Source organism: Thamnophis elegans, chromosome 12 (genome assembly GCF_009769535.1).
Source record: "Thamnophis elegans isolate rThaEle1 chromosome 12, rThaEle1.pri, whole genome shotgun sequence".
Lineage (NCBI taxonomy): Eukaryota > Metazoa > Chordata > Lepidosauria > Squamata > Colubridae > Thamnophis > Thamnophis elegans.
The window spans coordinates 7,025,657-7,039,317 of record NC_045552.1 but is presented as its reverse complement, the minus strand read 5'-3'; the positions used below and the strand labels follow the sequence as shown (position 1 = coordinate 7,039,317).

Sequence of the window (13,661 nt, the reverse complement as noted above, 5' to 3'; positions counted from 1 at the left end):
CGGTCACATGACCACCGAGCCACGCCTGCCCAGCTGGTCATTAGGGCAGAGAACCGGTTGTTAAATTATTTGAATCCCACCACTGGAGCGTGCTCACACACGTGCACACTTCGCTCCACCTCTGGGCATGTGTAGGACCTTCCACACATGCGCAGAGCATCAAAAACAGGAAGGGATGATGTCTGGGCGGGTGGGAGGAGCCTTCCACCACTACCGGTTCACACGAACCAGATAAAACCAGATGAATTGCACCACTGGGTACTGCAACCATCATAGATACATCCCGGTGGCCGAGTGTCCAAATTTTGTTCATGTTTTGACTTTGAGGACGCTGCAACGGTTATAAATGCGAGGATTGGTCATAAGTCACTCTTTTCAGGGCCGTTGTAACTTCAAATTGTTGCTGAACAAATGGTTGCAAGCAGTGGTGGGTTCCAGATCCCGGTGGAACTAGTACGGTACAATGGGGCCGGGCGTCCACCACATGAATGCACACACTCGCAGTGAGCACATGCGTATTTACTGCCTGCAACGCTCCAGCTGCTTGGTGGAGGGTTGTGCAGGCGCCGTATGCTCCATGCACATGCGTGGAAGCCTTGAAAACCTCAAATACCGGTAAGGAGCGTGGACAGGCAGGTGGGCCCTCCATAGCACCGTACCGGAATGGAACCTGGTGCTCCAGGCAGGCACCGGTATACTCGTACTGCGGCGTACCGGTCGTAACCCACCACTGGTTGCAAGGACCAAAGGCTTTGCTGGTCTGAATTAGTTGAGCTGAGATCCCTGGATAGATTCCTCTTCTTTTCTCAAGTTATTTTTATTTTATTTTATTCTCATCAGTTGATCAGTGGCCAGATATTTCTACCCATTCCTTTCGCAAGGCCCTGAAGGAAACACGCACCCTTTATGGACCTCTTAGGAAAGGGGTGAGGTCCACTGTAGACAGTTGAAGGTTGAAATTGTGGGGGTTTGAGGTTGTAACAATGGAGTTGGGTAGATCATTCCAGGCATTGACCATTCTGTTGCTGAAGTCGTACTTTATGCAATCGAGTTTGGAGCAGTTTGCCTTGAGTTTGTATCGATTGTTTGCCCGTGTATTATTTGTGGTTGAAGCTGAAATTCTTGGTTTAAAATCAGCTCAATATTCCAAACAAGCTGTTTGTTATCCCTTATCTGGCTTCCAATATCCCTAAGTGTTTATTTACCTCAGCTTCGAATGACACCTAAGTTTGGGAAGGTGCTATGTCAATAAAATTTATGGAGGAAAAGGATTCATCAAACTGACAAATAGAATCTGGAATTTTCATAAATAGGATTTCATCAAAGATGACAGTTGGAACACTCTACTTGTGGAGCAATTTATATGTTGTTAGTAAAATTAGGTATGCGGTGGCTCAGTGGCTAAGACGCTGAGCTTGTTGATCGAAAGGCCGGCAGTTCGGCAGTTCAAATCCCTGGTGCCGTGTAATGGAGTGAGCTCCCATTACTTGTCCCAGCTTCTGCCAACCTAGCAATTTGAAAGCATGTAAAAATGCAAGTAGAAAAATAGGGACCATCTTTGGTGGGAAAGTAACAGCGTTCCATGCGTTGTAGGAGTTTAGTCATGCTGGCCAATTGACTACCGACGTCTTCGGATAGCGCTGGCTCTTCAGCTTTAAAACAGAGATGAACACTGCCCCCTAGAGTCAGGAACAACTAGCACATATGTGCAAGGGGAACCTTTACCTTTACTTAGTAAAAAAAATGATTTTTTAAATTAATTTTTTACCTGCATTGACTTTCATCGTGCTTACATAAATCTCCTGTGTGTGCACACATTAATAAATATCGTAAAATTTTCTAATTGTACCTTGCAGGCAATATTTCATGTTTACCTTTCATTACTGTATGCCAATATTGGAATCTATCTAGCAGATGTCGGCTTCTGGTATGAGAATGTCTGCTTTCACTAGTTATAGGGATGGTTGAGTATAAAACCAGATGGCTGCATTTGCACAAGAAGTTTTCAACTCTGATTTTTTTCCCCCTTTCTTTTTTTTTTAAATGATTACTTTAAGGTGTATAAACATTGGCTGCCAAGTAATTTTAATATCCATTGATTTGTGCAACCCCAGAAAAAAGTCAATTCAGAAATTGCATTTCAGGTATTGTGTGAATGTAATACCTAAAGTATGAGATAAATGTAAAGGTTTCCCTCACATATACGTGCTAGTCGTTCCCAGCTCTAGGGGGCAGTGCTCATGTCCATTTCAAAGCCGAAGAGCCAGCGCTGTCCAAAGACGTCTCCGTGGTCATGTGGCCAGCATGATTAAACGCCAAAGGGGCACGAAACGCTGTTACCTTCCCATCAAAGACGGTCCCTATTTTTTCTACTTGCATTTTTACATGCTTTCAAACTGCTAGGTTGGCAGAAGCTGGGACAAGTAACGGGAGCTCACTCCATCATGCAGCACTAGGGATTCGAACCGCCAAACTGCTGATCTTTCTGATCAACAAGCTCAGGGTCTTAGTCACTGAGCCACCTCGTCAAGCAAATTCAAGTTCAAGCAAATGTATTTTATTTCTTCATCAGGAAAATGAAGACATGCACGTTTTAAGATATTACTGAAACATAAAAATATTTTCCTTGCCGGAAAGTATGTTTCACAGTGAATCCTGATAAATGTGGATCGATTATTAGCAGAGAAATGGGCACAATTTAGCATGCAGCCAGCAAGACGTTTACATTTTGAAAAGTTATTTTATTAAATGTGATTTTCTGCGCTCGATAGAAGGATTTTATCCCCTTTTAGAGAAAACCCGCCGTCGCAGATGCTTCATCGTATCTTCTATCTTGCTCAGTATTTGCCGATGATTTTGGGAGCAGGGGTACACTCGGATTTCTTTATAATCGCCTTGTACTTTCCGGGCACCCCAAAAATGCGTGGCTCATTCAGACAAGCATTCTTAGTTCCACAGCCGCGTTCCGCATGACTGTAGAATTTTCCTCCTGCAGGAATTGAGAAAGATAATAACAAAGTCCATTGTGTATCAAGCAAGAGATATAGTGTGGGATCAGAGTCAGGTTTTCAAGCAGTTTATTGCCATTTGCTAGCATTCAAGAGGATTTGGAGAGGGTACCTTTGAACTCTTAAAACAAATGGCCTATTGAAACTGGAACATGTTCCTTCCTCTGCACCTTACCTTCTTATCGGGATGTGAGAAAGACATTTACGTACATATTTACTACGTGTGACATTTGCGGGAAGAACTTTTACATTTATTGCTGTGAGATGAGTAGTCCCATACATTGCGTGAGTCGGTGGGTGGGTAAGACGGAAGGAAGGAAGGAAGGAAGGAAGGAAGGAAGAAGGAAAGAAAGAAAGGAGAGTGGGTCAGGGAATGAAGGGAAGGAGGAAGGGAGGAAGGATCAGAGAAGGGAAGGAGGGAGGGTCAGAGAAAGCAGGCAGGCAGAGAGGAAAAAAGGAAGGAAGGAGGGAGGGAGAGAGGGAGGGACTGGGAGGGAGGATGGGAGGGAGGGAAGGAGGAAGAATATAGGAAAGAGTGAGGGAGGGTCAGAGAAGGTAGGCAGGAAGGAAGGGAAGGAAGGAAGAGTATAGGAAGGAAGGAGGGAGCGTCAGAGAGGATAGGCAGGAAGGAAGGAAAGGAAAAGAAAAGAAAAGAAAGAAAGGGAGGGAGGAAGGGTCAAAGAAGGGAGGGAGGAAAGAAGGAAGTAAAATTGATGTAATTGTAATCTACTGTTCTGCAGAGATGAGCCTGGATTTAATTAAAATGACTGCAATCTCATTAAACTATTGCTAGCAAAGGCAGAGCCCAGCCATTCCAGCATGACTGCACTGGCCAAGCTAATTTTATTTTGAAAACAATCTTCAAGTTATCAGATTGATTGTGTTTATTGAATGGCCAAAAGGCGACAATAAAAATGGATTCATACTGTTTTCAGCCAGTTTTTAGGCTTGCTTCTAGCGCTTGTGCATTTCGTAGGGCAAAATGGCCAGAGAGCCAGTCTCATGTAGGGATTAAAGCAACAGCCCCACCTTAGCCATAAAAATTTACTGGGTGACCTTGGGCCAGTCACAGTCTTGGCCCAACTTGTCTCAACGGGTTGTTGTTGTGGTGGTGGTTAAGTAGGTGGAAGAAGGGGTGTGTTTGGATATGTTTGCTGTCTTGCATTATTTGTGAAAAGAATAAAGACGGGATGCAAATAAATAAATAACGGTGCGGTTGGGTGTTGTTGTTGTTTTTTGTTAGATATTTTTTTTTTGCAGTAGGCTACAGTCTCTGTGCATTTCGCATGTCTAGAAACTCTGTGTCATGCCCCCATCAGAGCCTGAATCTGTGGGGGAAGACAAGAGGGGAACTGGAGCCGAGGGAGATCGAGGGGGCGGCTTCGTTGGCTTCGGAGGAGAATGGGGAGGAGCAGGGCCAGTCAGGCCAGGATTGAGACAACTTTTAGGCAGAGAGGAACAAGGGCAGGATGATCAAGAGAGGCTAAGCAGAGACTATGAAGAGTTCAGGCGATGAGCAAGGACCACCCCCTCCTGATCCTCGAGCACAGAGAGTGGAGAGAAGGCGAGAACAGCACAGACTGACCCAGCTACTTGGGAGGAGAGTGCCCTGCCCCTCTTCACAAGGCACACCTGGGGACTGAGTCTTAAGGAGACATTGCGGGGAGGGGCATTTGTCGGCTGCATTCTTTCTGGATTTCTGGATACTTGCCTTGCTCCATTGATTACGGGACTCCTCAACTTGTCCCGCTAGATTTTTTTCTTTGCAATTGTGGTTCTCACAGTGTTGGGCTGGATTATTTGCAGCCAGAGGCTGCTTGGGGTGTGGGTGTGTTTGTGTGCGTTTGTGTGGGTGTGTCATCATTTTGCTCTGAGACTTGCCAGAAACGTGGCAGCGTTTGGGGAAAATTGGAGCAATAAAGGGGTGGTTGAACTGCCAGCTACCTGTGTTATTTCTGTGCTGTGCACCCTGGGTCTACAACCTTGCCATTGCCATTGTGATCAGATGCAGCTCAGAGGTAACAAAGGAAGCCTCGTACATCAAACGTCTCACCCAGTTTTTGTCATTAAATAGTGGAAATCAGGGGTGAACTTACCTTCACTACCGGTTCGCAAATGTGAGCATGGACAGAGCATCAAAAACAGGACGTGATGTCGTCCAGGTGAGTGGGTGGAGCCTCTGGCTGCCACTGCTACCGGTTCGTCCGAACCGGATAGAACCAGCTATCACGGGTGGAAATACCTGACATCATCGGGCTCATCCCAGTCAACACACTTTCTTTTTTTCTCATCCCCACCGCAGGTGAGAATACTATTCCTCAGATCTTACCTTGTTCCACCGTCACATCGTAATAGACACAATACTCTTCCCAGCCGTTGCAATGGATCAGCTCAGTGGGTTTGCAAGTAGGATCCTGTGAGATGCATCCAGGACATTTCATTCCATTTGGGCGGATCCCGAGTTTGGGCACTTGGGAAATGGGCAGAAAGAAGCAGAAATGATCATATCACCATCCTACCTTCTCAGTCCCCAGGAATTTCCCCATCTTAGATCTTTGCTCTGACTTCTTGGAATTCTAGATGAAAGCCAAGTGTTAATGCTCCAATTCTACCTCCCGAAGGTTTGATAGAGTTTGTCTCATAGTTTTCAGAAGTCACATTTTATACAGGTAGTCCCCCCTTAATGACCACCATTGGGATTGGAAACTTTGTCATTAGGTAAACATGGTGTCAACCCTGAAGCTGACCTGGCCAAAGCCATTTTGAAGCTTCAGGGTTGCCACACTGGAGCTGAGGGATAGGGAGAGGGGAATAGATTGCTGGTGTTTTGTAGCCAAAACAAAATACTTTCTCCTGGGAACGAAGGACATTCTCACATCTGATTGGAGAGAGGAGGAGTGATGTTACCAGGCAACCAGACGGCAACCTGATTGGACCATGTGACTGATTTTTGGGGGAAGGGAAGAAACTTTTACTTTTAATTAGGTGAAAACCGTGGGAAACTTCAGAGTCGGTTTTCACCAGAACCGTGCCAATATGATATATCCAATAAAACTATTCTTTGAGGAATTTACTGGCCTCGGAGTTTTGTTGGCTATAGGATTATTACTTGGAACATGGTTGTTAAGCAAGACAACACATGGCCACAACAGACATACGACCTCACTTCCTCCACAGTTCTTAAGTGAATCATTTTGATCACACGCCTGGGAGGGGGGAAATTCTGTGATGGGCATAAGCCAGTGGTGGGTTTCAAAAATTATTCAAACCTACTCTGTGGGTGTGGCCTCCTTTGTGGGAGTGGCTTGCCGCCCATGTGACCGGATGGGAGTGGCTTGCTGCCCATGTGACCGGATATGAAGATGCCGACGACACTTGTCAGAACCATCTTAAATTACCTCACACACAGCACTGGCATGCATAAGAATATGATGTAAACTTGCTTTTTAAAAGGCATCTTTGGTTTGCGTTAAAACAACTTCAACACACGCAATGTTCTGATTGCACCACAAACGCAATAGTCATCCTTACCTTTCACAGAGGCACTGAGTTTTATAAATATGAGCATGATAGTGTAGAATAATCATATCCAAGGACCAGTGGTGGGTTTCAAAAAAAATTTGGAACCTCTTCTGTAGGTGTGGCCTGCTTTCCGGGTCCACTGGTGGAATCACTTCTAACCGGTTCGGTAGATTTGATGAACCGGTTCTATCGAATAGGTGCGAACTGGTAGGAACCCACCTCTGGCATAAGCCATAAAGTTACTTTTTCAGTGCTGACATAATTTGAAGCCGTCGCTAAAACCGGGCAGTCATTAAGCAAGAACTACCCTGTATGGGCTGTGAGAATAACTTTGAAAGACAGAAGACCACAGCAGAAACAACAGTCTGACTAGAGACACCTGAATCTAAAGCATGAACGGGAGTAGAGAAACTGTCTCAGAATTGACTCTTCCTAGTTCTCTGGAGGAAGAGCAGGGAAACAGGGAAATATTTTCAGTCCTAGACTTATATACTGCTTTATAATGCTTTACAGCCCTCTCTAAGCAGTTTACAGAGTCAGCCTCTCGCCCCCAAACATCTGGGTCTTCATTTTACCCCCCTTGGAAAGACGGAAGGCTGAGTCAACCTTGGGTCCGGTGAGATTCGATTTGCCAAAGCGCAGGCAGCCGGCAGTCAGCGGAAGTAGCCTGCAGTACTAACCACTGCACCACCGCGGCTCATAGACCACTAGGAGGCTAGCGCTTACATGTCACAGTCCCACTGTTGCAAAGGTCCTTGCGACAACACTTTGCGGCACTCCGCTTGCGTCTCGAAGGGAGGGTGAAGCTCATGGGTGATGGAACACAATACTTGGTTTTGCTGCAGCCTTTGTAAGTGGCAAGCCACACATCCTTTCCTGTGCAGGGGAAAGAGTGAACAGTCAAGACAGGGATTAGCAAAGTCAAAAGGAAAAGGAAAACGCATTCAGGGATTGAAAGGAGAAAAGAAATACCAGAGTGACCTTCAGTTAACTCCAACATTAAGTGGGATGGCAAGGAACAACCTCGCTCGTTTTGCCACTGTTAAATCAGTGTTTCATAATATACCAAGAGTATCAAGCTCGATTTCAGGGCCGGGGATGGGAGGGGGATGTTTTTTGGCTAGCAGAATGCTTCTGGAGGCCGAAAACAGGCTGTGCAGGGGGGCCTCCTGGTGCCTCCACAAAGCCCATTTTTGGCCGGCAGAGTGCTGCTGGAGGCCATAGAGGCAAAAAAAAAAATGGGCTAGTCCTTTTATATTTCCAGGCCAGCCCTGTGGGCCAGATTTAAGCACCCTGTGGGCCAGATGCGGCCCACGGGCCTTGAGTTTGACACCCCTGTAATAGACCATGCACATAAAGGCGGCTATTAGTGATACATGTGCCCATAATACAGAGTCAGTTTGGGTGTAGTGGGCTAGAAAGTGGGCAAGAATAGAACAGAAATAGAAATAAATAGAAATAGAACAGAGTAGTAGAATAGAATAGAATAGAATAGAATAGAATAGAATAGAATAGAATGGAATGGAATGGAATGGAATGGAATGGAATGGAATGGAATGGAATGGAATGGAATGGAATGGAATGGAAATAGTGGAAATAGTGGAAATAGTGGAAATAGTGGAAATAGTGGAAATAGAAGTAGAGTAGAGTAGAGTAGAGTAGAGTAGAGTAGAGTAGAATAGAATAGAATAGAATAGAATAGAATAGAATAGAACAGAACAGAACAGAACAGAAATAGAAATAAATAGAAATAGAACATAATAGAATAGAATAGAAATAGAAATAGAGTAGTAGAATAGAATAGAATAGAATAGAGTAGAATAGAATAGAGTAGAACAGAACAGAATAGAACAGAACAGAAATAGAAATAGAAATAGAACATAGTAGAATAGAATAGAAATAGAAAAATAGAAATAGAAATAGAAATAGAAATAGAAGTAGAGTAGAACAGAACAGAATAGAAATAGAAATAATAGAAAGAGAAGTAGAAGTAGTAGAATAGAGTAGAATAGAGTAGAATAGAGTAGAATAGAATAGAATAGAATAGAATAGTAGAATAGAATAGAATAGAACAGAACAGAACAGAATAGAACAAAACAGAAATAGAAATAAATAGAAATAGAACAGAGTAGTAGAATAGAATAGAATAGAATAGAATAGAATAGAATAGAATAGAATAGAAACAGAAAAATAGAAATAGAAATAGAAAAATAGAAATAGAAATAGATGTAGAGTAGAGTAGAGTAGAGTATAACAGAACAGAACAGAACAGAACAGAATAGAATAGAATAGAATAGAATAGAATAGAATAGAATAGAAATAGCCTCCTGAAAAAAGCACTTTTCCGACAACCAGGACCTGGATGACAGAGAATCTCTATAGATGCTTCATCCCAGAATTAATGAGTTAATTGTTCCTAAGCCAGGAGCATCTGTCAGCAGAGATGTACTAATAGCCGAATTGTGCCAGAAAACGTATATTTAAATTCAATTTCTGCCCCTTTTTTCAACTTACACCACGCTAATTTTGGCATGTCTATCATTTCAGGGGACAAATAAAACAAGCCCTGTTCAACTCTCAGCCCTGCTCATGGAACGAACAGAACCCTCCCTCCAAGTTTCCAGTCCTCGGTGAATAACTGGTCCCCCCAGGGGCAAGCCAGAAGGGTCATTCACCAATGGTTGTCTCGGTGGTGAGAATCAGGCAGGTGTTTTCAAATGGTCGGCAGATGTGTGGTGCACCAGTACAGGAACCACTGTTGCTGCTGCAGTGCTCACACTTCAAACAAAACCCTGAAAGGGAAAAGACTGTGGATAAATATTAGGAGTTGCAACCAATTTGGAGTTTACTCGCCATTGGAGTCAGGAACAATCCCAGGGTATGGTCCCAAAAAGTCAAGAACGGTGACCTGGGCAGTGGCTTTCCTAGGGACAAGACACAGCAGTAAGAAAACAATTATACTGCGCATTCTAATGTTTTCTGAATTACTTTCCCACCTGACGGAATCTCATCGTTTTCCCATTGTTGTGCAAACACAATTCTGGCTGCAGTTAGTATATGTAAAACCAGATATCACTGCGACGTTTTCTTGGCATCACCTGGCATGACAAAAGTTCCAAATAGCACAGTCTTGGAACGTGCTGGAATATCTATCATGTATACACTAATGAAACAGCGACATCTACACTGGCTTGGGGATGTTGTGAGAATGGCTGAGATTCTGAGAGATCTCCTGTATGGAGAATTAGTGCAGGGAAAGCGCCCCAGAGTGAGACCACAGCTGCGATATTAGGATATCTGCAAGAGGGATCTAAAGGCCTTGGGAATGGACATTAACAGCTGGGAAACCTTGACCTCTGATCATTCAGTTTGGAGATTAAAGACGCAGCATGGCCCTCTCCAATCCGAAGAGACCCTCGTTCGACAGGCTGAGGCAAAGAGGCAGTCCCAGAACCAGCAAAATCTGGGGGCTGGGCAGGGGACGGAATGTATCTGCCCTCAGTGTGGAAGGGACTCCCACTCCCAAATTGGCCTCTTTAGCCAACACAAGATGCCTCGTTAGGACCTCTTTCCAGAGCACGATACCATAGTCTTTCGAGGCTGAAGGATGCCAAGAAGGAAAGCTTGAGAAGTTGGCTTCTCACCTGCCGGCATTCTTAATCAAAATCTAAAGGACTTACCTGCAGAGATCAGGATGGAGAAGACGAAGTAGATAACTGTGCAACCCTGCATGGTCTTTGAACACAGAAGATCATGAGAAAAAGCCGGAACTGAGCTGGCTCCTGGGCGAGAGGTGAGATTTAGGCTTTGATAGCCGATGGGGGCTTATAGCCTCTTGGCAGGAGAGAGTAGGAGGGACAAGAAGACAATGAGGTTGGGAAACCAGCACAGTTCCTGGCCTCCCAAGTTGCAGAAAGGATCAATCACTGAGTGGAACTCTTGTTCTGAGCTTAGTGACCAGAACGACATGGAGAAAGTTACTTCTCGGATCAATGGGAAGAGGAAAAATACCAACAAGGCTTTCCCCACTCGTGGTCAGGGCAGAGGTCTTCTCCCTTCTTTCAGAACCTGATAGGACTCACTGCCCTGGGAGGAGAAACATGGGGACCATCGCTTTGGGGGATATCATCTAAGCCAGGGGTGTCAAACTCAAGGACCGCAGGCCGGATCTGGCCCTCAGAGCGCTTAAATCTGGCCCATGGGGCCACCCTAGAAACAGCGAGGGTGCTGCCCTCGGTGCCTCTGCCTGCAAAAATTAAGCTTGGGTGAGCTGTAGGCGGCCTTTCCGAGCTCCATTTTTGCTGGCAGAAGGTTGCAGGAGGCTGTTGCAGCCGAAAACTGAGCTCTAGATACCATTTTCACTGGCAGAGCACCTCCAACATGAGTGCTGTTAAGCTGGCCATGCCCACCCAGGCCACTCCCCACCCCCGAGGTCAAACACAAGCCTGATGCGGTCCTCAATGAAATTGAGTGATGTAAGCTATCATTACATCCCCAAATATTAAGAGTACATATAATCAAGATCACGTGGAGTGTTAATACCACTTTATAAAGCCTTAGTAAGGCCACACTTGGAATGCTGCATTCAGTTTTAGTTGCCGCGATGTAGAAAAGATGTGGAGACTCTAGAAAGAGTACAGAGAAGAGCAACAAAGATGATTAGGGGACTGGAGGCTAAAGCATATGAAAAACGGTTGCAGGAACTGGGTATGTCTAGTTTAATGAAAAGAAGGACTAGGGGAGACAGTGTTAGCAGTGTTCCGATATCTCAGGGACTGCCAGAAAGAAGAGGGAGTCAAGCTATTCTCCAAAGCACCTGAGGGTAGGACAAAAGGCAATGGATGGAAACTAATCAAGGGGAGAAGCAACCTAGAACTAAGGAGAAATTTCCCGACAGTGAGAACAATTAACTAGTGGAACAATTTGCCTCCTGTAGTTGTGAATGCTCCAACGCTGGAAGTTTTTAAGAAGATATTGGATAACCATCTGTCTGAAGTGATATAGGGTTTCCTGCCTAGGGGGGTAGACTAGAAGACCTCCAAGGTCTCTTTCAACTCTGTTATTCTATCCTATTCCACTCTACTCTACTCCAGTGACGTGCGGTCAGCTTTAGCCCCGGTGAGGCTGTTTTTAGACTTGTGGACTTCAACTCCCAGAATTCCATAGCCAGGCATGCTCAGTTCCGATTTAAAGCGAAGCATTTTTCCCCCTTGCAAAATAAGTTTTCCCATTCTTTTTCTTCTCCCTCCCCCTCCTTCCTCCCTCTCTCCTTCCCTCCCCCTCTCTCAAACAGACACACACAGAGAGAGAACTTCGATCCTTCTCTCATTCACTCACTCTCAAACACAAACACAGAAGTTGGATTGGATATATTTTCCAAAGACTTGAAAGCAGCTCCTCTGCCATACCCCCCCTTCCCCTGCTGCCTTCCGATCAAACTTTTTGAATTCCTCCCCCCTCCCCACACACGGACCTTTCCCAGCTGTTTCAGAGACGATTTCAACTCTGCTTCACCCTGCCCTCCCCTCCCCTCTTGAAAAGCCAGAGCTCTGAAGTCAGACTGAGATAGTTGCTCCCAGAAAACTCTAAAAAGCCTCTAAAAATGCCCTCTACAGGAGGCGAGAGAATACGTGCCTCATTTGAATAAGAAATTCTTCCCTTGTTAACCCTTGCTTAACTCTTAAAAGGCGAAAGAATCCTTATGCAAAAGAGGCCCCTAGTTCTCTGGCCTCCTCCTAGTTAATACTGGGAGCAGACACCAAGCCACTGTGACTTGAAATCTGGTAGCAACTACCCTGGCTTTAATTATTTTAAGAAAATTATTTAAAATCCTTTCCTTTCCCTGAGGAGACTGGTGAGGCCCCGCCTCCCTTGCCTCTAGTGACTGCACATCCCTGCTCTACTCTAAGTACTGCTTCTAAGTGTATTTAAATGACTCATCTCAGTGTGATTATTTTCTCCATCTTATTTTTTCCTTCTGCATTGTGTGTGTTAGCAATAGCAGTTAGACTTATATACCGCTTCATAGGGCTTTCAGCCCTCTCTAAGCGGTTTACAGAGTCATCATATTGCCCCCAACAACAATCCGGGTCCTCATTTTACCCACCTCGGAAGGATGGAAGGCTGAGTCAACCTTGAGCCGGTGAGATTTGAACAGCGAAACTGCAGAACTGCAGTCAGCTGAAGTAGCCTGCAGTGCTGCATTTAACCACTGCGCCACCTCGGCTCAACTGTTAAATCAGTGGCCCCCAACCTTTTTGGGGCCAGGGACCGGTTCCGTGGAAAGAGGTTTTCATCAGCCTGGAGGCAGCGTGGTTTTGCATGCTGCCTGCATCCCATGGATGGGGTTTCACTTGTTTGCATGGCCTGGTTGTTGGCATGCTGCAGTCCGGTGTCGGTTCAGAGACCAGGGGTTGGGGACACCAGTGTTAGATTATCATTTGAAAGGCAGGGACTTCATTCTTACATGAGCAAGTCTGAACTTTGGAGAACAGGAAAGAATGTCCTGAAACCTTGCCAAATGTACAAAATGTTTCGCCCTAAAGGTGTGTTCCGGTTTGCAAAAAGGAACTATAGATGAGTTCCAAAGGGCAGCCTTTGAACCCTCTGGAGAAAGCACTCGAATAACTCATAAACTCGTAAAAGAAGCACAACAAGATTTTATTCCGCCATAAAAAGAAATGAGCTCATTGTTCAAATGTAATTAAGAACTCTTATGCAATTTCGCTCTACTTGCCCGGCTTCTGAAGATGTCAGGGACTGGCCCCTTCTCTCATTAAATCAATCACTTGGCAGCACGAGAACATGTAACGTTCTTCCAAATTTCAGCATACAGCCCAGGGATGCCGAATGTGCGCTCTTTATTCCTGCAGGCTTGCTGGGTTCCACAGCCGCGTTTAGCAAAGACGTAGATCTGATTATCTGCGGGAATTAAGGGGGAATATATCACCTCTGAAGAATATGAACCCTCTAAGGTCAAGGAGAGCGACCTGGGCCTTGAATATCTCCAGTAATTCCTGGTAAAAATCTCTGTGTTCTTTTCCCCCCCGTGGGATTCCTTTCTACACCTTCTAGTTATTGTACCCCGCTTCCAAGTGTTTGAAAAAGTTTCCTAGCAGCCTGCCTTGGTGA

General features: G+C 45.1%; 1 protein-coding gene across 1 annotated transcript; it reads right to left on the bottom strand.

Moving 5' to 3' along the window:
• Window positions 1–2,648: 2,648 nt before the first annotated feature.
• On the bottom strand, window positions 2,649–12,033 carry LOC116515253 (phospholipase A2 inhibitor and Ly6/PLAUR domain-containing protein-like). The gene is made up of 6 exons (XM_032227176.1): window positions 12,004–12,033; window positions 10,211–10,312; window positions 9,206–9,322; window positions 7,257–7,406; window positions 5,338–5,478; window positions 2,649–2,989 (listed from the first exon to the last, which is right to left on the bottom strand). Exons 2-6 carry the CDS (start codon window positions 10,260–10,262, stop codon window positions 2,838–2,840), a joined length of 612 nt encoding a protein of 203 aa, XP_032083067.1. The 5' UTR covers window positions 10,263–10,312; window positions 12,004–12,033; the 3' UTR covers window positions 2,649–2,837.
• Between the last annotated feature and the right edge of the window lie 1,628 nt (window positions 12,034–13,661).

Bases quoted from the DNA above. Each gene is read 5' to 3' on its own strand.
- LOC116515253 (XM_032227176.1), bottom strand. From the start codon at position 10,262: ATGCAGGGTTGCACAGTTATCTACTTCGTCTTCTCCATCCTGATCTCT. The intron at 9,323-10,210 runs GTAAGTCCTTTA...TTTCCCTTTCAG, and splicing joins CTCCATCCTGATCTCTGCAG to GGTTTTGTTTGAAGTGTGAG. The intron at 7,407-9,205 runs GTGAATGACCCT...TCCCCTGCACAG, and splicing joins CACCACCGAGACAACCATTG to GAAAGGATGTGTGGCTTGCC.